Raw genomic sequence first — 26,185 nt, 5'->3', positions numbered from 1 at the left:
CGTTTGCTATATATAAATCTGTAGGCGGTGGACTAAATGATACATGATATTCTTTTCTGTATTTTTTTGGTACAATAAAGCAACACTTTATTTGTATATACAAAACTAGCGGTCAGGCCCGGCTTCGCTCGGGTTAAAACACAATAAATGATGCACCTAAACCTTCCGCAGGGATCACACTATATATTGCTGAAAGCCGAATGAAAATCCGTGCTGTAGTTTTTGAGTTTATCGCGAACAGACAGACAGACGCGGCAGAGGACTTTGTTTTATAATATGTAAGGATTATTGTACATGGAATACAGCAAAAGAAAATAGGGAAAGAACATACGATTTTCAGTTTCCATGCTTTAGTCCAATCAGCCGATCTGTATAGGAAAACAAAAAAAAAACAATTTATCATATATATTTATTTAGGAACCTCAGTATCATCACAGCAAACCTAATCATGTACAGTAAAAAATAAACTATATGTATAAAGCAATAAGGGTGAATATGCTATACTATCTAAATAGGACGTAAATCAAACAGTTCTATAGACAAAATTAATTTAATATGAAAATAAATTAAAAATAAAACAATTTAGATTACAATAACACATTCACATCGAGTCCTTAAATACGTATCATTTATAAAAATGCAAACACATTTAGTATTAAGTATGAAAAGAAAGTTTCACATCTACTAATAAAATCGTGAATACATTCTCTTAATTTACATTATTTTAGAAAATACGAGGTAATTTTTATAATAGTAATTGCGCAAACAAATGAAAATTGTTATATTAGTGGATGTGAACTTTAAATTAAAAACTCACTATTTACAAAAGTTACAACCATCGTTAAGATGATCTCTGTGACAGGTGACAAATAGTATGAATAAGTATGATACATCTGTCTCTGTCGCTCACATTTCGAACCTAACGGTTCATCCTGCTGTCACAGGGGTCAAACTATATTTTACATACTATATTACTAATTCGCTTACCATTGATTAGTTCAATATTGCATTTTACTTTTTCGTCTTTATATTTGTGCTATATTAAAATACGAGTGTAATATTGCCATATTATTTTATAAGATGCTGGGCAACACATGGCCCTGTCTACCCCGCAAAGGGTAAAAACATTGTATTTGTATACAACGTAATGTTTCACTAGAATCTCCATTCAAACAACCTAATAGAGAACCGGCCCTCTATTTTTTTCTAGTCTATATTTGTGTCCCACTGCTGGGCAAAGGCCTGTGGTTCAAAGTGTGTGTGTTTTTTTTTTCTATAAATTAATTCGAACATATTAATTTTGCTTATTCGCATCTCACGTGTAACATATTTTTATACAATACTATAAAAAACCGTGAAAAAATTACAGATATCGAGATACTACACAATTAATAATTATTATATTATTTACATACAATGTTGATTAAAAAAAATAAAAATGTATTTAAAATCATACTTATGGTAACTTTTACACTGAAATATCAGTTGATTTTGTAGTGTACTCATCGATAAACGATTTTAGATTAACCTGCAAATCATTAATATTAAAAATAAATTGATTTGAACCTATTTTGTAAATATTGTAAAAATAAAGTTAAAAGTATGAAAAAATAATATTTTATTGTGACAATAACACGCAAGAAGAATTGTTGAGAATAGATTTAGTTTGTAACTGTAGTCCTTATTGCGTGAGAATAAGAACTATCAAATGGTTATTCATGTTTTTCAAGTTACTCTATATACAAAAAAGATTGTTCGGGCGGTGACTCGATAAATACCATCATTTTTGGTATATAATTAATATTGCTTCAGATTTCAGAACTTAAAAGCAAACTAAAATTTACTCTAACATGTTGATAATAAAATTCACTTTAGGTTAACATTGCGTTCTTTACATACATTGTTATGTAAATAGGTTTATTGCTTATATAATTAAGTCTGATATTTGGTCGATAGTTTGTACAAGTATTGCCATTGATGAGCTCGATATGGCAATATGCGCTCGACCTGCGATGGTGGCGGTTAAGCAACTTTCGCAATGGTCGGTGATTGGATGGGTGACAAGTCAGTGAAGAAATAGTACCTCCAAAATATTTAGAATTGCAGCCAGTGATCTTGTGGTCTGAAAACTTGATTAAAACTAACATCAGTGTAAAAAATTATCTGTGTTTTTTTTTTTTTTTACTTTCCTCATGCTTCTTCCTCAGCCATTTAACGTCGGAGCCCAGGGTCCGCTTTCCTACTTCTTCGTTAAAAAGGTCCACTATTACACTGAAACTGAAGTCACCTTTCTTGTCGCGGTGGCGCAGTGGTAAAGTTCTTGCCACTGGACCGAGAGGTCCCGGGTTCGATCCCCGGTCGGGTCATAATGGAAAATGATATTTATTCTGATTGGCCCGGGTCTTGGATGTTTATCTATATATGTATTTGTTATAAAATATATATTATCGTTGAGTTAGTATCCCATAACACAAGTCGCGAACTTACTTTGGGGCTGGCTCAATCTGTGTGATTTGTCCTAATATATTTATTTATTTTTATTAAATAATATACAAAAGCTTGACAGATCATAAACAGTCTGTCTTCGTTTTTACAAACATCTTTGTCTAATAACAACACAAACATTGAAACATTTCAATCGATCAAATCAATTTGTTTTTCAACAAATATAGATTACCATATTTATTTTGACTGGACAATATTGGTATGTAAAAGGCACGATATATCCTATTCGATTTTTCCGCGTCAAGAATAGGAACGGTGGCTACTACTTCCCATTTACCATCTTTGTGGTAGTGAGGTTGTTTGGTACTCGGGGTACCTAGGTCGGAGTCGACGAGGTAGTGGCATTGAGACGGGGGTACGTAGGTTCGATTGTCGCCTTTGTTTTGGTCGTTGAAGTATGGGTGGATGATGCGTGTGGCTGAAAATAAACATGATATATAATTATAACGCCTGGCCCCGTGAGGGTAGGCATAGACTATGGGTTTCCACGTACTGTTCTCCGTGGACGCGACCTCAGTGGCGCAGTGGTAAAAGTTCTTGCCACTGAACCGAGAGGTCCCAGGTTCTGGACGACCTCGGTGGTGCAGTGAGAGGTCCCGGGTTCGACCCCGGTCGGGTCAAGATCGAAAATGATCTTTTTCTAATCGGCCCGGGTCTTGGATTTTTATCTATATATGTATATGTTAAAAAAATATAGTATCGTTGAGTTAGTATACCATAATACAAGTCTAGAACTTACTTTGGGGCTAGCTCAATCTGTGTGATTTGTCCTAATATATTTATTTATTATTTATTATCTCCTATGTTCTACTTATGTACAGACATAGCCTACTTACAGTTATATGGTATATATTATGGTTTTGACCTGAGCAAAGCCGAGACTGGCCGCTAGTAATAAACAAATAAAACCTTACCATTACTAGTATCAGCAAACGGCGCTGGCAACTGTCCATCGAATTCGCTCTCAATGAACCTTATATCGTAACTCGTGTGGAACTGCGACGGGGACCGGTACCACTCCTTGCCGAAGCAGACCGTGCCGGTACCAGCGGCGGTCCCAGTTTCGGTACCAGTGGTGTCAGTTGGTATGGCGCGGAGGAGGTGCATCGGTCCGTGGTAGTTGTTGTATAGAGCGGTGATGCGGGATATGCCTATTTATATGCTGGGTAAATTTCACGAGGGTTTTGAACTCCGCCGCGGGCTGTCATTAGTGTTTATTAAATTGTACCATACACAGTAATCAATTTAATTATCGTAGTAAAGTACTGGTACAATGTTAATTTTATAAATGTTTAATAAAAAAAAAAATGATTATTAAAAAAAAATGCGACACTAATGAAACGCTACACGCCACGTTCAGACAGTCGTGAAATTCACCCTCTTTATCTATACTATTATTATAAAGATGTAAGAGTAGGCGTTTGTGAGTTTGTATATTTGAGGCGGGGGTAATCTCCGAAACTAGCGAACCGATTTCAAAAATTCTTCGACCATTAGAAAGGTACATTATCCAAGATTGCTACATATAGGCTATATTTTGCCTCAAAATTTCCACGCGAACGAAGCCCCGGGCAACATCTAGTTTTATATATACGACCTCAGTGGCGCAGTGGTAAAGAGCTTGCCACTGAACCGAGAGGTCCCGGGTTCGATCCCCGGTCGATGTCGGGAGGTCTAAATATGTTTAGTGTAATATGTAAGGTCTCCATTATAAATGGAGACCTTACAAACTAAAATTATATATCGGGTTTTTTATTGATATTTGTTTTGTTTGCTAATAAAAAAATATAAAAAAACGGAACTCACTTAAAGCGCCGGCCAACATAATACACATGACCATCAGAGGGCCGGTGTAAGCGAGATAGTGCCGTCGTTCCCTCTCTTTCCTCCATCTAAACAGTTCCGTTCCAACTGCAAACGTCATCTTCTGAAGGCAGTCGATAGCTATAGCGCCAACTAGGACAATCATATTGTAGATCGGGTAGAGGAACCTGGAAATTATTTAATAGATTTTTGTTTGTTACTTCTTCACGAGTTATCCACTCAACCAATCTTCTTAAATTTCGCTTATATATATATATATATATATATATATATATATATATATATATATATATATATATATATATAATATGGACAAGGACACAGGGTGCCTTTCATCCCGGAAAAAATCCCGTGGGATTTGCGAAAAACCTGTATTCTATTATAGGTGGCGCTAAATGCTAATAGACTAAACTTTGCAATAAAAACACTAGATGGCGCTGTGTGTATTATAAATGCGCTGTGACCATTTTATTTCAACTATTCCAGCGGTTCCCGAGGTGGGCAAACCCACAGGTAAGTAAACAGGTATTTAAATAATTTCATCGTATTAACGTGCATTTCTTCCAAAGTCTGGAAGCGTAAGAAAAACATAGTAGGAGGAATATATACCGAATCCGCCAAACTGTTCGCGGATAGTATGGAGCCGGCATAAAGTGGAATACTAACAAGAATGACGTTATACCTCTCCTCCTTGTGCGGCTGTGCCATGAACACCGCCAGCCACAGAGCCAGCGGCATGAGGTCCAGCCAGTACGGCGCGCTCCACCGCGCCGCGCCCGCGCGCGCGCACGCGCACGCGCACGCGCACGCCAGCAGCAGCACGGGGCACGACAACGCTAGCACCTGGAAACGGTAATCAAACATTAAATAGTAATGTTTGATTACCGTTTCCAGGTGCTATATATAATATGAATACATATTGATTTCATATTAAAACCACAGTCGACCAAGATATTCTATATTTCTTTAATGATGATTAAAAGTATGACGGGATAAAAAGTACTCTATGTGCTATTCTAGGTATTGATAGATTTTGATAAAATTAAAAAGGTATATAGGAGACTGTCAATAGAATTTTTAAGTTCGTGGGGGATCAAAATCAGTGAAGTGGTTTTTCAAATATTAACAATTTTATAAAAAAAAATTGTATTCGCGAGGTCTACGTTCGAGGCGAACAACTATTATTAGTAGGATTTATTAATATTATAATATTTGTAGGGGGGGGGGGTACCCCGATGCCCACATCGCATTAAGCCAAATCCATCGCAAAATCGCAGCTATTACAGTAGCATAGAGGTCAAAACTGAAGTTGAGTAAATTATCAAAAAAAAAACTCACCCAAACAATATTGAAATTAAGAAATCCATTCACAAAGTAAAATGTCCACGGCTCAACTCCATACAAATTTGGTCCGTGATTGGTCAATATATTATATGATACTATATTCCAAGGAGCTATGACCAATCTGCCATAGTGCCACGAGTCCACGGCCACAGTTGGGATTAATATCAGGAACAAAGACAAGATAGACCATTTAAAGAAGTCCACGATATGACGTTTGAGGACAAGCATGTCTATGGCGATCGGTAAACCAATGAGAGCTGTAAATGGCCAACCTGAAATAAAAATGACAGATAAACTTTTAATTTAACTCATACCGCATCCTGGTGAGGCTGCAGCGCGTCAGGCATGTTCGCCGCGGCCGGGGTTCCTGACTATTTCGCGATAATTAGATCGCGAGTCGCAGCGTTCTGGACACGCATCCGAAACTCAAACAACGAGATACTCCGAACCTTATCTGAGTGTCTGAGCAGCCCTATCTTAAGATATTGGCTTTCCGTGCATCGCGACAGTAATAGTAAATAATATTAATTTATTAGGTACTGTTTCTATTTATTATTATTATTATTTTTTTAGTCTATAGTGTGATATGGGTCATGTATTTTACAAGTGCCTGCACTAAATGATTTATTATTATTATTTGTATTTTTATATTTCACTCAAAATTAATTTTGAGGAGTTTTATTGGATACGCGAGCTCGTAGCCAAACGTAACCAATTGAAAAGAAGAAAGAAATTAAGAGTCTGAAGAAAGAAATTTGCGAACTATACGTGTACTATACTATGTATACGTGGAGCTGAGGTTGTGGGTGTTAGGAATGGCTATATCAATCAGATAAACTGTTTTGTTTCGTTTGTCGTGTAATGTTATGTCTGGTCTATTATGATGAATAGTTTTATCTGTTATTATAGTTCTATCCCAATACAATTTATAGTTAGGGGAATCCAAAACAGTTTGAGGTGAATATTTGTAATACGCAGTTTTATCCTTTATTACATCGTATTTACTTGCGAGATACTGGTGAATAATATTATTATAAAATATACAAATGATCGTGATTGGTTAAGACGCCAGTCTGTGAACCGAAAGGTCCTAGGTTTTAACCCTACATGCCGCGTGAGTTTGTATACCAATCTGCCTCATGTACAGTAGTTGTCATAGACCACCACTTGAATCTGGTGAAGGAGAACATCGTGAGGAAACCTGCACACTGGTTGATAATTTATCATCTAGTGTGTGAAATTTAGAAGGCAATGGCAAATCAAGGAACACACAAAGACGAGAAATAAATTCAAGAAAAATCTACTCAATAAATGCGACGTCTCATGTATGGATTAAACTAGGGTTGCCACCCGTACTATATTATTATAAAATATAGAAACGAGCAATATTTTAGCCAATTGTACTATATATTCAAGAAAAAATAAATAGTACAGCTTGACCATAAACAGATGACAAAGAACGAGAGCGCTTGATTCTTCGCAGCTGTCACATTTTTGACGTAAAATGCTCAAGTATGGCAATAAAAGCTCCATACAAAAGTATGGAAAATTTTATCATTTCTACTCTTTATTGTCAAGCTGTACAAGAAATACTATATTTAACCACTTATATATGCTATTAAAATGTCTTATTTAAAATATAAATATAAGTATATTGACGACCTCGGTGGCGCAGTGGTAAAGTTGGACCGAGAGGTCCCGGGTTCAATCCCCGGTCGGGTCATGATGGAAAATGATATTTTTCTGATTGGCCCGGGTCTTGGATGTTTATCTATATATGTAATTGTTATAAAATATAGTATCGTTGAGTTAGTATCCCATAACACAAGTCTCGAACTTACTTTGGGGCTAGCTCAATCTGTGTGATTTGTCTTAATATATTTATATTTATTTAAGTGACACTCCCACTAAAATGTCGAGTTATATAGTTGTAAAATAAATGTGTACTATATTATTTTTTTGATAATATATACAATTTTTTTTGCGCTATTTTGAAATAACAACTATGTTTAGGACAAAAAAGGTGACAACCCTGGATGAAGCCTATAAAACCTGTATTACGTAGGTATTAAAGTTAACGTACTAAGTAAAGTGGTGGCTGCAGTTAGTAATACAGCTTGTGGATATCGCCGTCGCCACCAACACGCCAGCGCCCCAGAGCAAAGGGCGTTACTCCACGCTGAAATAACAATACGTCAATAATTGTGATCGTAAAAACTGATCAAGGACAAAGAAAACTATCAACAACGAAACGTAGCCAAATGAGACAGAATATTAACACTATTTTTGCGATTGTTTTCTATATTACAATGACGAAATTTTCACGGCAAACGTCATGCGAAGCAGCAAGATTGGCGATGAAAAGTTGGGCACACGATAAGGGAAAAATATATTATCGCTCTGTCCCGTTTCTGCTAGTGTCATCTATAGTTGTCATACGCGTTGGGTCTTTGTATGAGCGAAACGAAAGATATGAGGACGTCTATTGTTTTCCGTTCTATTTTTAAACTCTATGTTTCAGATTAGTTCTATGATCAGAGGCGACGCGTGACCTAAACTTATGGGCAAGGTACTTTATCGAGGCCTTTTAAAAATGTCCTCACTTTCTCAAATCACCTTTAAGTCATACAAATCAGGATATAATAGTCAAGATACAATGCCTATCTGTCTACAGTCTATAATATTGTGTTCAAAATTTGTCACGCATATATATTTATAAGCGTAATTTTGTGTTTACAGTTTCCATTGGACCAAATAACAATAGTTTTACCTGAAGGTAACATTGCTGCACTCGATGCGAACGCCCCGGCTGAGGGCAACGTGAGACACAACCACACACGGCCCACGTGTACGCCGAACTCGTGACACACCGCTCTGCAGGAATTACAACATTTAACTACCTACACATGTGTATGTAATGGGAGTTAGCACTAATGTTACCCCGACGGAGACTACATTAAATGGTTGTTTTAAGTCTAAAATTTGTTCATAGTTAACAAACAAAATATTTACAAATTGACTGCTTCAATTTGTAAGGTTAAAATATCCCGCCGCTTCTTCTTCCGTTCTTGTTCACCTGAGCTTTACTTTTCAGTGAAATCGAATTTGACGTCCATAAGTGACGTATATCATCCTAAGTCGAATAAAGATTTTTTATTTTATCCTTAAAAATTATAAAAAAGCCAATCGTCTCTGTCTGTCTGTAAATTAATCAGTTTGTAAATTATAGTGGCCATTCATCTATACTATTATTATAAAGAGGTAAGCGTTTGTGAGTTTCTATGTTTGAGGCGGGCAATCTTGTCAGAGATTATAGAACTACCTATCGAAACAATTCAAAAAATTATTTCACCATTAGAACGGCACATTATCTAAGATTGCTATAGGCTATATTTTATCTCAAAATTCCCACGGGAGCGAAGCCCCTGGCAACATCTAGTCATAAATAATTATAAGTAATAAGTACCTACTTATAAAACATGAGTTCGGCGCATGCAGTCAGAACAGCCAACAGTCCTCGTAGAGCATAGAACACGGACACAGGGCTCACGAGACAGGCGAGCATCTTGGCCGGCACGGCGAATAGCCAGAGAGGCATGTAGGAGCGAATCGCGTACACGGGACTATATTCCCACGTTTGTAATCCATTGCCGTATACTGCAAAAAATAATTATACTTTATGTTTGTTTATGTTACTTACAAGGGCAAAAAGAGCATTCCTGGATGAAATAAAAGAGAAGGCAGAGCTCGTGTCGTATAGGGTGGTAGGTGAAATTAATGGCTGAGGACAGAATTAGATGGAAAATGCTCCACCGACAAGAACAAAGTTCTTAAATTAATTGATAATTATGTTATGTACTTACTTCCCTCGAGGACATTTTTTTTTCTGCAAGTAAGCCTCTTCATTGGGCCCGTTTTGTGTGAAAAGCCTTATTCGTAATATTGACCATACTATTTTATAAATATTTGAATTTTTTTGTCTAGTGTGGCATTTTTTTTTAGTTCTTGCTTTTTTTTAAAAGATATTGATAAAATGGTGATGGTGGTATTAGAGAGTAGGGACCACCAGAGTGTCGGGGGTACTACTTGATAACAATAATTAACATTACATTATGTTTATTTCAATATACATACTTACTTACAATATTACCCGTATACATACTTACAATATTACCCGTATACATACTTACAATATTACCCGTATACATACTTACAATATTACCCGTATACATACTTACAATATTACCCGTATACATACTTACAATATTACCCGTTGCAAAAAAGACAATTTTATTTAGTATTTTCAAAGATTAAGTGAAAACTTGAAAGTACTTACCTAAATAATGCAAAGGCTCCCAATAATTATAAGTCTCGTCACAGTCAGATATATGCCCGTAGTAAGCAGACAGTAGCCGAGCTGCTACAAGCAATGTCAGTGCTATGGCTCCGCCAGGATAGGTGATGCTTCGCAGATCTGATGGTGCATTTGTTACTAGAAATTCTCTGAAAGTTTATTTCATTGTGTTAATTACTAGTATTTTATCGGAATGCTTAGGAGAGGCCAATAAACAGTGGACTTCTTGAGGCTGAGATGATAGTTCAAGAAAAAACTTGGTCAAACTTATTATCAGAAAATTATTTTATTATATTTATTATTTCCTAGTTGGGAATGCCAGCACAAGCACCAGTCGGGTGATTGGTAAGCACCAAATGGGAGCCCATTTTAGGACCATTAACCCAGTTCCCGGAATTGTAAGCAGATAGAAAGGCTACTTTGTGAAGTGAAGATCCTCTTGGGCTTGTCAAGCCAGCAAAGTAGCTTAGAAAATATGTCGTTATTGGGTAGTTCTTAAGAGTGTTACTGCGGCCGTGCTGTTATTACAATCAGTCAATTTTCTTGAGGAAGGAATCATTTCCAAAGTCAATCATTCATAAAATTGACATTTGTACTGCAGATTAATTATTTTAAACTAATAACTGTCTTTGTTATAATTTGAAAAATTGTAATGACAGAAGGCCGCATCTGTCAAAACATTATTACATGGCATATAGTAATAAAATAAAGAAGTTTACATTGACTATTATGTAGGTTGAAGGGCAGATGCATTACATGCATTAGTAAATTATTTAGTACATAATGCAGTCATCTGTAAATAATGCTGGCTACACACTATCACCTAATTGACACATATGCCAACATGAATGAACAATGAGTAGTTAATATGAGAGCTTTTAGTATTTATCGCAATGATAAACCAGCAATGTACCACATTCCTTCAAAGTTCGGTAAACTGGTTCTATTTGGTCTTTTGAAACATACCATTATTTACTGCACTATGGGGGGGCATTGTGCATTGTCATGAAGAAAATGGGGTGAACGGCTATTTTGTTTATTTGTAAGAAGAGAACTACAGATATACTTGATAAAACAAGGAATTCTAATTCTATTGTAGCATTGAACAAAAATTTACAGTGGTACTTTATAACTATAATAAATAAATCTATTGAGTGTTAGTTCAGTTAATAACCAACTGACGTCATAAGCTTGTTTTTACCTTCGAAATTTAGTGCCAACACCTGGAAAAGCGCCAAGCCGCGCCAATAGCGAAAAGCAAAGAGTCGAAGTATATAACAAAAGATAAATCGAGCCATTATTTTATGAAATATTATCACGCATAGCCAATTAAGTAATATTAAATAAATATATAAGATTCATAACGTTCCACAGCATGGAAAATTATATTACCCTTCGCTAGCTTTTCGTTTTCCTTTACTGAAACTTGCACTTCTTTTAGCTCCGTTTTTATTGTGTATACTTCTTTGTCGCGCTGTTAGTGGCATCTTTATAAAATCACATGTATTTAGTTATATGTTATTGCTGAAATATATAAAAATACAAAATTCGACGAAGGGAAATCCTGAAAATCACAAGGAAAAGCCGCAAACAGTAAGTATGGCCTACCTATAGTACCTACCTCTACTATTGTAGCGCAACTTGGGAATGTGTCACAGTGACATAGAATTGACATGAAACATTGTGTATAGACAGCATAGACAGTGACAAATATAGTTTTTTTTTTTTTACAAAAGCTTTAAAGCTTTCAATGAAACTAAATTGAAAACTAAATACACACCACACCTTGGATAAAGCCACACCCATGGATTTAATAAGTACTACGGAGTACATACTAATTCCACATGGCCACACCACAGATCATGTAATGTCAATATCTGTGAGCCACAAGAATAAAATTATTGATCGACATTTTTAAATCTTTTGTAATCTTGCCAATTTAGTAAGAGTACCTACTAATTCCATGGTACTTCCTAAGCTTTTTATCACTCCATATTTTATTGGTCAGGTAGGCAGGCAGACACTGGATCCTGGCACAGAAATTAATCTCTATCACAGACATATAAGCATCCTGTCCTGCTTGTGCCACATGGATTTGTATTGTAGTTTTCATAATACACCGGTCGATTTTTTTAAATGTTTATTTTTCATAAGTGTGTTTGCAATTACTTGTCACTAGGTGTCGTGGCGGTAGGTAGTTATGCCCATGGAATTAGTAAGTACTTCATACAACATTACGCCAGTATACATAGTGTCAGATGCTTTTAGGTGACTTGAGTAAAATCTGACACCAATGTTAATATGTATGGTGTTTGATAATATGGTAATAGGTTACACACTCCATATATAATAAAAAAGTACCAAAGCCTGTCTTGGGCACTCCTTGGTTGCCCTGAATAACCTTATGAAAATTATTGATTGGTATGTTTTTACGGAATACCAGGAATTAAAAAAAATCTGTGGAAGTAACATTCAATATTTATTTGATAAAATAGTTTATAAGTTAACGAATACACTCATTGTATTTTGCAAGTCATATCACACGCAACGCAGGTCTACTACAAATTAATTTTTTTTGACATTTCGATCATAAAACCATGGAATTAGTAGGTAGGTAGGTACCTACTAATTCCATGCATAAAACAGCTAACGAACTCGAACATAGATCAACAAAAAACACAATATTATTTTTTTATATTTAATTTCTTGCCAGCCAGTATTTTTTAAATTGATTTATGAAGTTAGACACAACTCTGCAATGCAGGAAGGAATTTATTTTAGGGATACCTATTTAAAAAAGCTTGCGGTATTGCGTCCTTCAAGATAAGTTGTCCTTTACCCTGTCTTTAGATACCTTTCTAAGTGTCTCTGCAACATTTCCAATGAAGAACGTACGTCATTTCCATAACTCACTCAAATTGTTAATAATAAAAAGTAAAAATCGTAAAAGGTTCTCGTTTTCACATTTACAAATATTAGCTGAGATTTTAAACAGTGCATATAGAATGGATATTTAAAATGTATAAATACATTGCGATGTACTTTGTATGGGCAAATGAGGCCACAAGTTTCATAAAGTTTTAATACCTACTCTTATTAAATACAAAAATATGATGACAACCCTTTTATGACGGGTAAAAATTTTCTCACAATGAAAAAATATAGATCAATGTAACATGAAGTTATTTTGAACTACAATGGGCCATATTCATGCCGCTTTTGTTAAAATCTACAATAACATTTATACTTATTTCTTCCTCCGTGTTCGGACTACTGTCCAGCCGGGCTCTACGTCTTCTTCCATTGGTTCTGGTTCTTGACTCTGGTGAGATGATGAAGCTACTCCATTTGGTTCATCTAGAGCTTCCTCTTCATCACTACTGCTTGTAGTGTCATCATCTGGGTTGCCATGGCACTGGTAAGGTATTTGAGAAGTTAAGGAACATTTAGTTTTTTGGGGGTTATTATGGGGATTCAATACGAGACAAAAAAATAATGTTTCACACTTGATTGATAAATTTTAAGTTATTAATGTCTACCTACCATACAAACCCGTGTGAATGCACTTGTCAAACAATTGTTTATCTAATGTGTCTAGATTCTGTGCGATCGACAGGTTTAAATCCAAATTTTATTTTTTAATTTTAAAAAATGTATTCATTCATCTATCTTGCAAAATGTATTATAAAAAATGAAGTCCTTACCTGAGGAGGTACAGATTCGTGTATAGGCTGGCTGAGCCACTTTTGGCATTTCGGCATGGCTGCTAGTCTAGCTCGGATTTCGTCATGTCTACCTTCCTTCAAAAGGCCAAGATACAATAGAAGAACTATCGCTATTTCTAAAAAAAAAAAAACAATTTCATGAAGATGCATTGAGCTGTAGTAGTAAGAGATAAAAGTACAACAACATTGACTTATTTGGAATTTTCTAAATACCTTTTGGCGAATTATCGTGACAGACTGTGTCAAACTCTTCATCCATGAGATCCTCAATAACTTCTGCAAGCTCATCCGCGTCTGTTATGTTTTCTACGCAATATCGAGCTATGTACACTGACATCAACTGTGCAGTCTGAAAACAAGAATCAACTTATGAGTCTATCAACAGTATTAAGTCTGAAAAATATTAAGTCTTCTTCAAATGAACAAATACCTTTTCACCTCCTGGTGCACCCATTCCATGTTCAACAGCAAGTTGCAAGGCTGTCCAATTGTTCAATACCAGATCAACTATAGGTTTAAAATCGTCGTACAACATGATTCTAAGATTTCAGACGATGCTGTATAAAAAGTCAATCCAATATTTATTTACGTTTTCAAGATCTCACATTTTTATAACCTCAAACAGAAATCAACAAGACGACAGATAATCAATCTGTCAGTCTCTGTCTGTAGGTATCGATTTTTTATATTATATCTTAGCTAGTGTTGCCATGCCACTCGATAGTCGACTATAAATTCTATTATATTTTAACAATCGATAGTCAACTATCAATTCTATATATAAGAACTAAATCATAGATCTAAGATGTCCCCGCGATTAAATAAAAATATTGCACTCCTTCAATATTATTGCTTTTAATGCAATAGTAATTAACGACAGTATCGATAATATTGCTTGTACAATCGAACCTGTTGCCCTATTCGCACGAATACTATGACAGTTTGATGAAGAAGTTTTCAAATTGACATTATGCAAAGGTGCATTTTTCTTTGAAGGAGGGAACTTGTAACAAATAATGTAAACAACCACCAAAAGGTTAGATATTACCTAGGTAGGTATTTGTTTTATTGATGAAATTTGCTTCTTTCTAAATACACATATTCTTTTGAAAGTCATAAACTCATAGTGCCATAATTTATAAACATTTTACAGTGAAACTCAGGATGACAGAAGACATAAAAGTTACCTTCATTATTCCGAGAAATTGTCGGACAGAAAATGATTGTTCGGAGGAGATGCAGCTTGCATTTACCGTAAGTTTATTGTTTGTTGATATTAGGCATAGTATAGTTTGTATGGGTGGTGTTAATTCATCGGGTCATAATGGAAAATGATATTTGATCTGATTGGCCCGGGTCTTGGATGTTTATCTATATATGTATTTGTTATAAAATATATATTATCGTTGAGTTAGTATCCCGTAACACAAGTCTCGAATTTACTATTTATTTATTTATTATAAAAAATTAAAAATTAAAAAAAAAAAGTTTGGGAACTTAAATTATTTTTAAGCTATAGTGTTTCCAGTTCCATGCCTCAAAAGGTAATAATGGAACCCTTATTTTATCTTATATGTTATTGATGATAATGATCATCCGCCGAGATCCTTTTTCTCAAGAATGCTTCAGATCTGCCTGTTTTACTTGTGACAACATCAAACTTTTAAATGTTATCAAAACTTATCCCATTGATCTGAAAGTGAGATGTAGCAATAAGTAAGAGCAAGAAGAAGAATAAGGGAATTCATTTATAACACATGATTTGATTATAGACTAATTTATTATTGAGTGTGACATTGTTTATGCTTCAATAGCTTGTCTAGTAATTATTGAGATAAATAATAAACAATACTGGTGTTATCTTGCATATAATGTGAAAAGAAAAATGTACAATATCAAATTAAATACGAATTGTTAGTAGCATAGTCGCGTCGGCCAGCGAAGTGAGAGAGTTGCGCTCGCAGCCGGCGGGCGGCGTCCTCTCTCGCCGAGGATTGCGGTGTGGCCGCAACAGACATCAATGTGTCAATATAATGCTTTGGATGATCTTATTACAATTTTATTTCTAGGCCTGTGAACAACACAGCGGGGGTGGTCTTAAGGCCCAGTTTGTTCACGAGAGCAAGTACAACAAGTTTGACGGTCTCACCAAGAAGGATGTGTTTGTTTTGGACAAATTTGATGGAGAACTTTATGAAAAACTGAGAAGCACTAAGTGCTTGTAAGTTTGTTTTAATTTTAACTATTTTTAAACTTTGACATTAAAATTTATTTCTTGCAACAAAATCCATTCCTTTTGTTTAATATCTATTAATATCTACCATTGTTTATCTAAATTGACATTGTGTCTGATTCTGTACAAAATAAACTAAAATTAATACATTGGCCGCACAAAATATCACTTCCCAAAAGTAATATAACTATGTTACATTGTTGTTATACAAAATCAAAGAAAACCTCTTTGATGCTAAAAAATTGTAAGTTAATTAATAAGTTAAGTTTTTGTAGTAATTTGAATGTACTTTTTCATTATTGGGACTATAAAATTAATTTGATTTTATTGTATAACACATCAGTAGCTATATATCTTAAATAAAAACAATAAGAAATACAATCAACAGATTAGTGGGCCCTCGATGTTTGTCCTGCTGTTTGATGGAAGGAATGCCGATACCATCCGGACCTGAACCAGTGTTCACTGTCGCCATGAGGGGCCTCGTGGTTACCGCTAGTGGCATGTCAAAACAACAAAAGGTATGTTGAGTTATGGTCCACTTGATTAAAGGTATATTGATTAATTAATTAATTAATTGAAATATTGCTCAAAAAGTTCGACTTTATGCTCTAGAGTGTAGCATAAAATTGAAATTTCGAGCAAGTGAAATCATTTATAATCCAGTTTTTCTGTTACAGGATGCATTAAGTAAGAAAGTCCACTGGATGGGTGGAATTTATAACACAGTGTTAACAGAAGATACAACACATCTCGTTTCCAATACTGTATTGTCTGATAAGTATATTGTAAGTACTAATATGCAGTATATTATTATGAAAGAAATAAATATAAAATTGTTTATTTGGTTACATTATTATTATTGAAATTGTAAAAAAAAAAATTGAAACATTTACACTAAAACATGCAACCAAATCGGCCTCCGCTCACCATAAGTCGCCCACAACAGATGCTGAGCATCGACTTCGACTCATAAGCCCTTGTGTTTATCGGCCATGTCGGTTTATTTGAATATTTAAAAAAACTAAAGTAATTTTGTAATTAGGTATTAGGTTAGAAGGGTTCTTCATTTCTCCTTTGTGACGGAATGGTGCATTGGTGTCAAAAATTTGCAAGGATATATTGTCTTAAATAGAAACCTGATAATGTCGGAGATTTGTCTACGTTTCTGCAATTGACGGCCTGCCTGAAGTGTTTGGGTTGCCATTGTTTTCTATTAGCCCATTGCTATTTCTCCCTTAGTCGCCTGATACTACATCTATAGGAAGATATAGAGAGGCTCTACTGGCCTATGGTCTATAAGCCTGGGCTTTGGGGCTTTTCGGCGCCGAATGCAACCTCGAACACGCGAAGCTAAGAGAGATTCTAAGGCATGAAAACAATTTGGAATACCAATACTTGTTTAACTGTAAGTCATTCTAGATTAAATACATAAATAATTTATTTTCTTTCAGAAATCAATCGAAAAAGGCATACCGGTGATGAGCGAATCATGGGTGCCAGCTGTTTGGGAAGCTTCCTTGACTGTCAACGTCCGAGGCTCGTCGTCAGAGTTCGACAGCTACAAACTACCGCCGTTCGCCAACCTCCAAGTGACCACGTCCGGTATAACGAGGAAAGATAAACAGATGATAATGAAGCTTGTGAACGAGTGTGGCGGGACGTTTTCTGGTGCGTTCCAGAGTGAAGTCACCGATATTGTCATATTGACAAAGTAAGACGTTTTTATTTTCTCTCATCTCAAATATTCAAAGGTTACAAATAGTCTATTATTTCGCCTCATCTCAACTGGTTAAATGTATACAATAATTATAAAATAGTCTACTAATATTAACTAGGCTTATACCAACTTTATTTGTTGTTATTTTAAATCAAATCAAATTCTTTGTATGCATATATAGGTATACAACATGTTAAATATAATATTACACAACTATTATAGATTATATTACTGATATAACTATTTTAGGTCTACCTTGCTTTTGAATACCGATCAATTACAGATACCTATATAATTGCTAACTATAATTCTTAATAATCGCAGTGTGTTTCTCAACATGACCAATGTCAATTTATTTGATCTTTTTCTGATTGGCCCGGGTCTTATATTATTTATCTATATATGTATTTGTTATAAAATATAGTATTGTTGAGTTAGTATCCCATAACACAAGTCTCGAACTTACTTTGGGGCTAGCTCGATCTGTGTGATTTGTCCTAATATATTTATTTATTTTCAATGTCAACTCCATTATTTAGCCAAATATTGCCAATGCGAAATCATCAAAATGGTGCCATAAAGTCGAGTTAAGTAATATGTTGGATAGTTTGATGGGAAATGCCGGGAGTAGTGGGCAGTGATATTAAATACAGAGCACTGTCCCGGTTAGACACGGTCAGGGGTTCAATTCTCGCTTGCGTCCTAATTCGGTCTTTTCTCCAGCCGTTGAACGTCGGAGCTGCAGCTGCCTACTAATATTATAAATACGAAAGTTTGTGAGGATGTGTGTATGTTTGTTAATCTTTCACGCAAAATGTACTGCACCGATCATTATGAAATTCGGTACATGGGTAGAATATAACCTGGAATAATACATACTTACTACTACTACTTTTTATCCCGAAATTCCTACGGGAGCGAAGCCCTTGGACGCAGTTAGTATGAACAATATGAAATACGTTCCATTCTTTACAGAGAAGGCATAGGCAGTGAGAAGTACAAAGCTGCGGTAGAGTACGGCAAGGCGTGTGTGGTTCCCGCTTGGATTAAAGATTCAGCTGCGAAAGGTGTAGCGCTGCCGCTTGCAAAATATAGAGTCGCTGGCGCTTCCACGTCGTCGCCTTTAGCTGAGCATAGACTTCCTGATCTAAGTGAGTTATACTTGATATCTATAATATTTAATTTACTTGTATTTGTTATAAAATATAGTACCGTTGAGTTAGTATCACATAACACAAGTCTCGAACTTACTTTGGGGCTAGCTCAATCTGTGTGATTTGTCCTAATATATTTATTTATTAATTATCCTTACATATTATAAAACCTCTATTATTATCCTCTGCAGCGTCGTGTCTGTTCGGGATATATTAAAAATTGCAACTGCTCTACGGATTTTCATGCGGTTTTCACCAATAGATAGTGTGATTCCCGAGGAAGGTTTAGGTGTGTAATTTATGATTTCAACCGATGGAAGCCGGGACGGGCCGCTAGTTTAAAATAAATGGTTTTGCCTTTTGAATCTTCAATTAAGTGGTAAAAATGATGTAACGCCAACGTATTCGACGATTTTTCAAACGTTTTGTGTTGTGCGTATGCGCGCGGGACATGCGTGACGTTTGTGGGCGAAATAACATTTTTGATTTGTAAGATCAAAACTTCGTATCCCAAATATTGGAAAGATTTAATCTAGTACAAATATATTGTAAGAAAATGGAAGGTAAAAAAAAAAGTGTAGTTTGTCTATTAGTATTTGACCAGCAGTGGGACACTACAGACTAATAAAAAAAGTCTATAAATGATGGTGCTATGTCCTCACGGCTGGCAACACTAGTTGCTTTTTTTTTAAGGAATCTCTAGGAATACACTCTATTTGGTGTAATGGAAAAATAATAAATAAATATATTAGGACAAATCACACAGATTGAGCTAGCCCCAAAGTAAGTTCGAGACTTGTGTTATGGGATACTAACTCAACGATATTATATTTTATAACAAATACATAAATAGATAAACATCCAAGACCCGGGCCAATCAGAAAAAGATCATTTTCCATCATGACCCGACCGGGGATCGAACCCGGGACCTCTCGGTTCAGTTGATGTTGTTGTAATACCGTTTACATTTATTTTATTTTTTCTTTTACTTTTACATCAGGCTTGAACTTCTCCCGAATAACCAATCTGAGACCGCCCAGCAATTTCGTGGACGAATCCAGGGCGGTGGACGTGTCGACGTCATCTGGAAAGATGAAGGTAAAGCGACACCCTTTTTAAAAACATATTTATTTTAGTTTTTATACTAGACATGTCAAGAAATGCTCGGTTTTCCGAAATTTATCGGGAATATGCGATAATGTTAACTATCATTATCATTACATAGAGTAAAACAAAGTCGCTTCCATCTGTCTAGTCTGTCTGTCACTTAGCATCTTTAAAACTACGCAACGGATTTTGTTGTGGGTTTTTTAAATATATAAAGTGATTCGAAGTAAGGTTTATATGTATTGTACTAATATGGCATTATTCGCGTCCAGTCCTCACCATATGGCTATAAAAATATATAATCATATACCAAATAGTATATAAAAAAATATTTAATAATCATCTTAAAGCTTTCCTTTTCTTCCCTTCTTCATAGTCGTATTCCTCATGGCTGAGGGTCGTGGTTATTACCTGGAATGAAACACACACAATAACTTTCTTAGCATTATTAATGGAGTTGTTTGCCATTGCCTTCTCCATTTCACACACAAGTTAATAAGAATCAACCAGTGTGCAGGTTTCCTCACGATGTTTTCCATCACCGGAAGAAAGTGGTGGACGATGAAAACTACTATACATGAGTCAGATTGGTATACAAACTCATGTGACACGAGTAGGATTGGAACCTGGGACCTTTCGATCCACAGACGGGCGTCTTAACCATTACACCACCACCGCTTCCTTTTACACAAATGTTATTAAACTATCTTAGAGTTAGTCGATGATAAAATTAATCAGTGAAACCTTCGATTTCCATACATTATTTATAACCATACTTGTATGAAATTATATTAAGTAAATGACATCTAGTAGCCCCAATGTTTGCTGTGCCCTTGCAGGGCGTCGCCTGTACTCTATATTTATGTGACATCTCTTAAACCTGTGAAACTTGCAATAATTGATCCGAAATCTGTATAATGTATTATGGTTTTACTATGCCGCTATTAATAAATGTTTATTTGTTAAACCAAATTCAAAAAATGGATTGGGGTTTTCAACAATGTCGAGGAAAGCACATCGCTAGTTTCACCTTCCTCTGTATATGACTACAATAATGTAATAAAATCAATTTAATAAATCTTGTTTAAATCAATGTAAAATATCAATTGACGACGTCGGTGGCGCAGTGGTAAAGTTCTTGCTACTGAAACGAGAGGTCCCGGGTTCGATCCCCGGTCGGGTCATGATCTTTTTATGATTGGCCCGGGTTTTGGATGTTTATCTATTTATGTATTTATTATAAAATATATTATCGTTGAGTTAGTATCCCATAACACAAGTCTCGAACTTACTTTGGGGCTAGCTCAATCTGTGTGATTTGTCCCAATATATTTAATATTTAATTTAATTTATTTTGATTATATTTGGTTGCAGTTATCACAAGACTCGAAGAGATCAAACGATTCGTCGATAATTGACAAAGAATTACAAAGCGCATTTGAGAACTTCGACATGAGTGTCATCAAAAAGGCTGGACCTATTTTTGATGGATTCTGTGTAAGTGTTCTATTTTAACAGATGGTTTTCAATTCTTTTGATTTAGGGCACACAATACTACTCTTTATTGCACCTGAGAAAAGATAAAAAGTAATGAAAATGACTTTTCGCTAAAGCGATCTCTTCTAAACAACCTTAGCATAATTTGTTATTAACCTGTTTAAACAATTGGATGACATTAAAAAAAGCTTTTTGAGTAATCATTCTCCAACTAACATAATTGGACCACTGTCTATCGCAGGCCAGAGGTGCAACCGATTGGACGGTTGAACCACAAAATATTAATAGCCAACGATTACGTAAAAATCAAACTGACTCACAGATTCAAAAAGACAATATTTGTTCTCCGCACGTAGCGATTTCGTTACGCCGAGACCCGTAAAAATGGTTTTCTAAAATATACTGAAATCGATAAATCTTTCCTAGATTTGGGTGACAGGTCTAGAAGGAATTTGCCGCGAACGAGCCGCAGCGATGGTTTCCCGATGCGGCGGCGTCCGATACGATTGTCCCCACGAGAGAGTTACCCATGCGGTGGCTGGTACAAAGGCAGCTGCTTCTAACGTGGGTGTGGCGTGCCCTAATATACCCGTTTTGACCCCACTGTGGCTGCTGAAGAGTGTTGTTGAAGGACGAGCATTGGAAGAAGTAGAGGTAAAAATAATTAAAAAAAAAAAAACAAAAAAATCCACTATGCGTGTTTTGATTTTAGAAAATGAGCAGCAGTATATATAAAACTTGATGTTGCCCGGGACTTCGGTCCCGTGGGAATTTTGAGAAATAGCCTATAGCAATCTTGGTAAATGTACCTTTCTAATGGTGAAAGAATTTTTGAAATCGGTTCGTTAGTTTCGGAGATTACCCACCTCAAACATACAAACTCGCAAACGCTTAGCTCTTTATAATAATAGTATAGAATAATAGATAACAGCGCTGGAAGCGTTTATCGTAGTCGCTACGACGATTCGTAGCAGATCTCCTGGTTCGTAGAAGCTAGTCTAACTAAAATTATGGTACAGACATTTCTCGTAGCCGCTACGACTTTTCGTAGCAGATCCTAATTGTTGTAGCAACTGAGAGGTAGTTCTGATACGATTGTCCTGATCGATTGAGTGTTGTTGAAGGATAAGCCCTGGATGAAGTTGAGGTAAGGGTGATATTATTTTTTTGACAGAATCTATTTATGCGTGTTTTTCTCGTAGCCGCTACGACTTTTTGTAGCAGATCCTAATTGTCGTAGAAACTGAGAGGTAGTCCCGATACGATTGTCCTCACGAGAGAGTTGCTCATGCGGTGGCTATATATAGTCATATATAGCCAGGTGTGGTCAGTCAGTCGACTGACCACACCTGACATTTATTTATCTATTGATTTATTTCTACATCATATATAGGTATATATGGGAGAATATAGCAGGATCGACCTTTTTTATATAAATAAGTTTTGTGACAAGATTTTGTTGATGTAATCCAAGTAGGTTTCTAAATAATTTTATATCAAAAACTAACATTTTCTTTGTTCTTTTATGTAAAAAGCAGCGGGACATGTTATAGCTAACAAAAAAAAAATATATACAAAAAAAGACAAAATTTTGAATTTTATTTTTGCACTTTTCAATTCGACAATGTATTTTTTTGACCAGTTCGTAATAGACGCGAAGCCGGCCACCCCACTGAAGTCCGGCCGCAAGCCGGACATCGAGCCCTCGTCCCCGATGAGCAAGCGCAACATACAGCTGCTGCGCCGCGTCGCGCTCCGCCTGCCGCCGCCGCCGCCCGCGCCTCAGCTGCCGGAGCCGCAGAACGATGACATTGTCAACCATTACCTTAGTCGTATGCATTTAGTTGGTTATTATTTTTAACCCCCGACGAAAAAGTGGGGTGTTATAAATTTAACGTGTCTGTGTATCTGTCTGTGGCATCGTAGCTCCCAAACGGATGAACCGATTTTCGTTTAGTTTTTTTTTATGTCATAGATAATTTTATCCCGAGTGTTCTTAGCCATGTTTCATGAAAATCGGTTCAGCCGTTCAAAAGTTGTGGCGAAATTAATATTGAAAATCGGAGGTTTTTTAATTTGATTAACAAATAAACTTGTTATTGTTTACTTCGCTAACTGGCTAATAAAATATATTTAATTCTTGCTTCTACGGATTTATAACGCCGCGGAACTTCGCCTCCGTGGGAATTTTGGGATAAAAAGTACCCTATGAGTAATCCCGTGTACCAAATTTCATACAATTCGTCCAGTAGATTTTGCACGAAAGAATAATAAACATATACATAAATACATCCTCATAATTTGAGGCATATGTAATATTAGTAAGATTCAAAATGTATGACACACTATGGGGAATAGCCTCCCCTAATTTCTTCCAGCAGTGGGACGTGAATAGGTCCTAAATCTAAATAGACTAGGTAGTAGTTTAAAAACTCAGTATTCATTTATTATTATTAATTTTCCACGGAACAGTTAATTTTCCGGGACGAGTTTTAATAAGTTCTATGTCCTTCTCCGCTCTTTTCAAACTATACGTATGCAAAATTTCAAAAAGATTGGTTACGCAGATAGAGCGTGATGAGGTAACAAACAACACACACACACACATAACAAAATGATTTATCCAATCACGCAGAAGTCATGGAACCGGAACCAATAAGAGAGAAGACTCCAGAACGCCCCGCGCCAATCACAACGTTACAACAGCAAGATGTCACTGAAGTGGATGAACCTACTGACGAAGTAGAACAGATATTCGCTGGTAGGTACAAAAAAGTGTATTTGGAAGAACAAGAGGAGTCCTGTAGAAATATATAGATACTAGCAGCGATTGGGCGATTGGGATTTTGAGATTAAATATAACCTATAGCAATCTTGGATAATGTACTTTTCTAATGGTGAGAGAATTTATGAGAACGGTACGGTCATTTCAGAGATTACCCGCCTCAAACATACAAACGCCTACTCTTACCTCTTTATAATAATAGTATAGATGGATAATAACCAAAAGACTAGAAATGAACAGATATTTGAACGTAAATCGTATATTTAGCGATAATGCTTTTTTTTTTCATTTCTAAAATTATATATTTCACGTAAACATTTTTTTGCACAGGCATAAAAATAGAAGTGCAAGGTCTCGACGAGGAAGCGATAATGGAGATCGGTGCAGAAATAGCCGCGGCCGGGGGCGTGCTACTAGCTAGCGGCGGTAGGGGCTCGCATGTGTTGGTGCCTTTGGACTTCGACGGCGAGTCGGTAGATGGCGCTGAAGCGGTCACAGTTTTCTGGGTGGTGAGTTCCGGATATTTGTATATTTTTAAGCATATTTTAATTTCAAGTGTATAAAAATATGCTTAAAATATTTTATATTTATTGCGTAACTTTTTCGTTTTCCAGTCACATACTTTTGTCTTTTTTATGAAATCACTCAGATTGCGACTAATCTAAATGCGAGAAATCACTAGTTGGCGGTAGGTAGTCGTAAAAGTCATGTCAGATGCCTTTAGGCGACTGAAATAAAATCTGACACCAGTGTTAGCAATAACACCCTTGGTATGATGATGATGATGATAACGTCTCATGACAGGCGCATCCTTACAAAATTAATCACGCATCGTAGCCGCTACGATTTTTCGTAGTCGCTACGATTTTTCGTAGCCGATGCTTTGGTTCGTAGCAGATACACTACGTTGGCGTTAAAGGCTCGCTATGTTAGTGTCTTTGCATTTTAACGGCCAGTCGATAGATGGCGCTGAAGCGGTCACAGTTTTCTGGGTGGCCAGTTCCGAAAATATCATTTGATACTATTTGTCGGAGCATTTATTCAAATGCACATCAATTCTCTGTCTGTTTGTTCGGCTGCTTAGCTACTTGACCGCTGGACCGATGTTGATGAAATTTGGTATGCATGTAGTTAAAGATAAAAAAATTAATCTCTTTTTACTTAATGACTATAAATGTTTTTTTTTTACCCTAATGACTATAAATGACTGACTGGTATAAATTACTATATAGTGCAAGTTTGTATGAAAATAATGTCTGTTCCGCTTTCACAGAAAAATTCATTCAGCGGGCGAAGCCGCGGGCAAAAGCTAGTACTTTACATAATCAGTTTTTATCCCATTCCAATTTGTTACAGAAAGACTGCCTGTCCCAACAAGAGTTACTACCAATACAGTACTACCACCGGCCTGTGAAGTTGCCGCAATGGAGCTCGGGTTCAACTCTGCCGCTAGAGGGCGTTGTCGCCAGTTTGAGCACCTACAGCGGCGTGGAGAGGGCGTTCCTTGACGAGTTGGCTAAATTGCTCGGTGCTACGTAAGTCAACAACAAATGAGTTCATTTAAGGCAACTTCATAATGCGATAAATAACTTGAAACTTATGTTGGAGGCCGCAAGTTTCGGCTCCATTGTTTTCCGTAGGTTTTGACATTGACGTTTGTCGACGTACAGCCAACAGCACATCAAGTTACCCTGAATGAACCTCTATGGCCGCGGTATATACACGCGGTATAGTTTTCAATTAATTTGGGTAGGTTGATGTGCTGTTGACTGTACGTCGAAACTCCATACAATTCTGCGTTAATCCGTTATTTTATTTATTCTTTAACATTATACAATTGTGTCAGAAATTTTGTGTTTGTGTTTCATAAGTACAATCAAAATAATTAATGTGAAATTCAATTTAGACAACGTATAAATCAATTTAATAATAATAAA

At 36.0% G+C, this 26,185-nt stretch overlaps 3 protein-coding genes across 5 annotated transcripts in view; 1 reads left to right on the top strand and 2 right to left on the bottom strand.

Moving 5' to 3' along the window:
• Positions 1-390: 390 nt before the first annotated feature.
• On the bottom strand, positions 391-11,664 carry Alg9 (ALG9, alpha-1,2-mannosyltransferase). 2 transcript variants are annotated; one of them, XM_053745916.2, is made up of 10 exons: positions 11,420-11,664; positions 10,010-10,176; positions 9,144-9,330; positions 8,444-8,547; positions 7,757-7,852; positions 5,668-5,945; positions 5,012-5,172; positions 4,312-4,496; positions 3,420-3,656; positions 391-2,923 (listed from the first exon to the last, which is right to left on the bottom strand). In XM_053745916.2, the coding sequence occupies exons 1-10, from the start codon at positions 11,512-11,514 to the stop codon at positions 2,643-2,645; spliced, it is 1,791 nt and encodes a 596-aa protein (XP_053601891.1). In that variant the 5' UTR covers positions 11,515-11,664; the 3' UTR covers positions 391-2,642. The 2 variants fall into 2 exon arrangements, with proteins under 2 accessions (XP_053601891.1, XP_053601892.1); XM_053745917.2 differs by lacking the exon at positions 11,420-11,664 and adding an exon at positions 11,229-11,407.
• Positions 11,665-12,487: 823 nt separating this feature from the next.
• Positions 12,488-14,416, bottom strand: LOC128670341 (uncharacterized protein). The gene is made up of 4 exons (XM_053745921.2): positions 14,183-14,416; positions 13,966-14,101; positions 13,732-13,868; positions 12,488-13,442 (listed from the first exon to the last, which is right to left on the bottom strand). The coding sequence occupies exons 1-4, from the start codon at positions 14,285-14,287 to the stop codon at positions 13,275-13,277; spliced, it is 546 nt and encodes a 181-aa protein (XP_053601896.1). The 5' UTR covers positions 14,288-14,416; the 3' UTR covers positions 12,488-13,274.
• A 238-nt stretch (positions 14,417-14,654) lies between these two features.
• Positions 14,655-26,185, top strand: part of mus101 (mutagen-sensitive 101) — a 24,189-nt gene continuing 12,658 nt past the window's right edge. The window contains exons 1-14 of one of the 2 annotated variants that reach the window (XM_053745914.1): positions 14,655-14,804; positions 14,906-15,006; positions 15,822-15,973; positions 16,374-16,506; positions 16,666-16,773; positions 17,440-17,699; positions 18,681-18,856; positions 19,860-19,957; positions 21,341-21,463; positions 21,890-22,117; positions 23,106-23,295; positions 24,099-24,224; positions 24,579-24,757; positions 25,605-25,783. In XM_053745914.1, the coding sequence (XP_053601889.1) occupies positions 14,917-15,006; positions 15,822-15,973; positions 16,374-16,506; positions 16,666-16,773; positions 17,440-17,699; positions 18,681-18,856; positions 19,860-19,957; positions 21,341-21,463; positions 21,890-22,117; positions 23,106-23,295; positions 24,099-24,224; positions 24,579-24,757; positions 25,605-25,783 (2,042 nt within the window). In that variant the 5' untranslated portion in view covers positions 14,655-14,804; positions 14,906-14,916. The remainder of the gene's footprint in view (positions 14,805-14,905; positions 15,007-15,821; positions 15,974-16,373; positions 16,507-16,665; positions 16,774-17,439; positions 17,700-18,680; positions 18,857-19,859; positions 19,958-21,340; positions 21,464-21,889; positions 22,118-23,105; positions 23,296-24,098; positions 24,225-24,578; positions 24,758-25,604; positions 25,784-26,185) is intronic. The other variant, XM_053745915.1, reaches the window with a different exon arrangement.

This window comes from Plodia interpunctella, chromosome 5 (genome assembly GCF_027563975.2).
Source record: "Plodia interpunctella isolate USDA-ARS_2022_Savannah chromosome 5, ilPloInte3.2, whole genome shotgun sequence".
Taxonomy (NCBI): Eukaryota; Metazoa; Arthropoda; class Insecta; order Lepidoptera; family Pyralidae; genus Plodia; species Plodia interpunctella.
This window is presented reverse-complemented; position numbering and strand designations above follow the sequence as displayed.

Coding starts and splice junctions, on each gene's coding strand:
- Alg9 (XM_053745916.2), bottom strand. CDS start 11,514: ATGCCACTAACAGCGCGACAAAGAAGTATACACAATAAAAACGGAGCT. Junction 5,173..5,667: donor TTAATTTCAATATTGTTTGG/GTGAGTTTTTTT, acceptor TACCGTTTCCAG/GTGCTAGCGTTGTCGTGCCC. Junction 4,497..5,011: donor CAGCCGCACAAGGAGGAGAG/GTATAACGTCAT, acceptor AATAATTTCCAG/GTTCCTCTACCCGATCTACA.
- LOC128670341 (XM_053745921.2), bottom strand. CDS start 14,287: ATGTTGTACGACGATTTTAAACCTATAGTTGATCTGGTATTGAACAAT. Junction 14,102..14,182: donor GTGCACCAGGAGGTGAAAAG/GTATTTGTTCAT, acceptor TCTTGTTTTCAG/ACTGCACAGTTGATGTCAGT. Junction 13,443..13,731: donor ACGAATCTGTACCTCCTCAG/GTAAGGACTTCA, acceptor ATACCTTACCAG/TGCCATGGCAACCCAGATGA.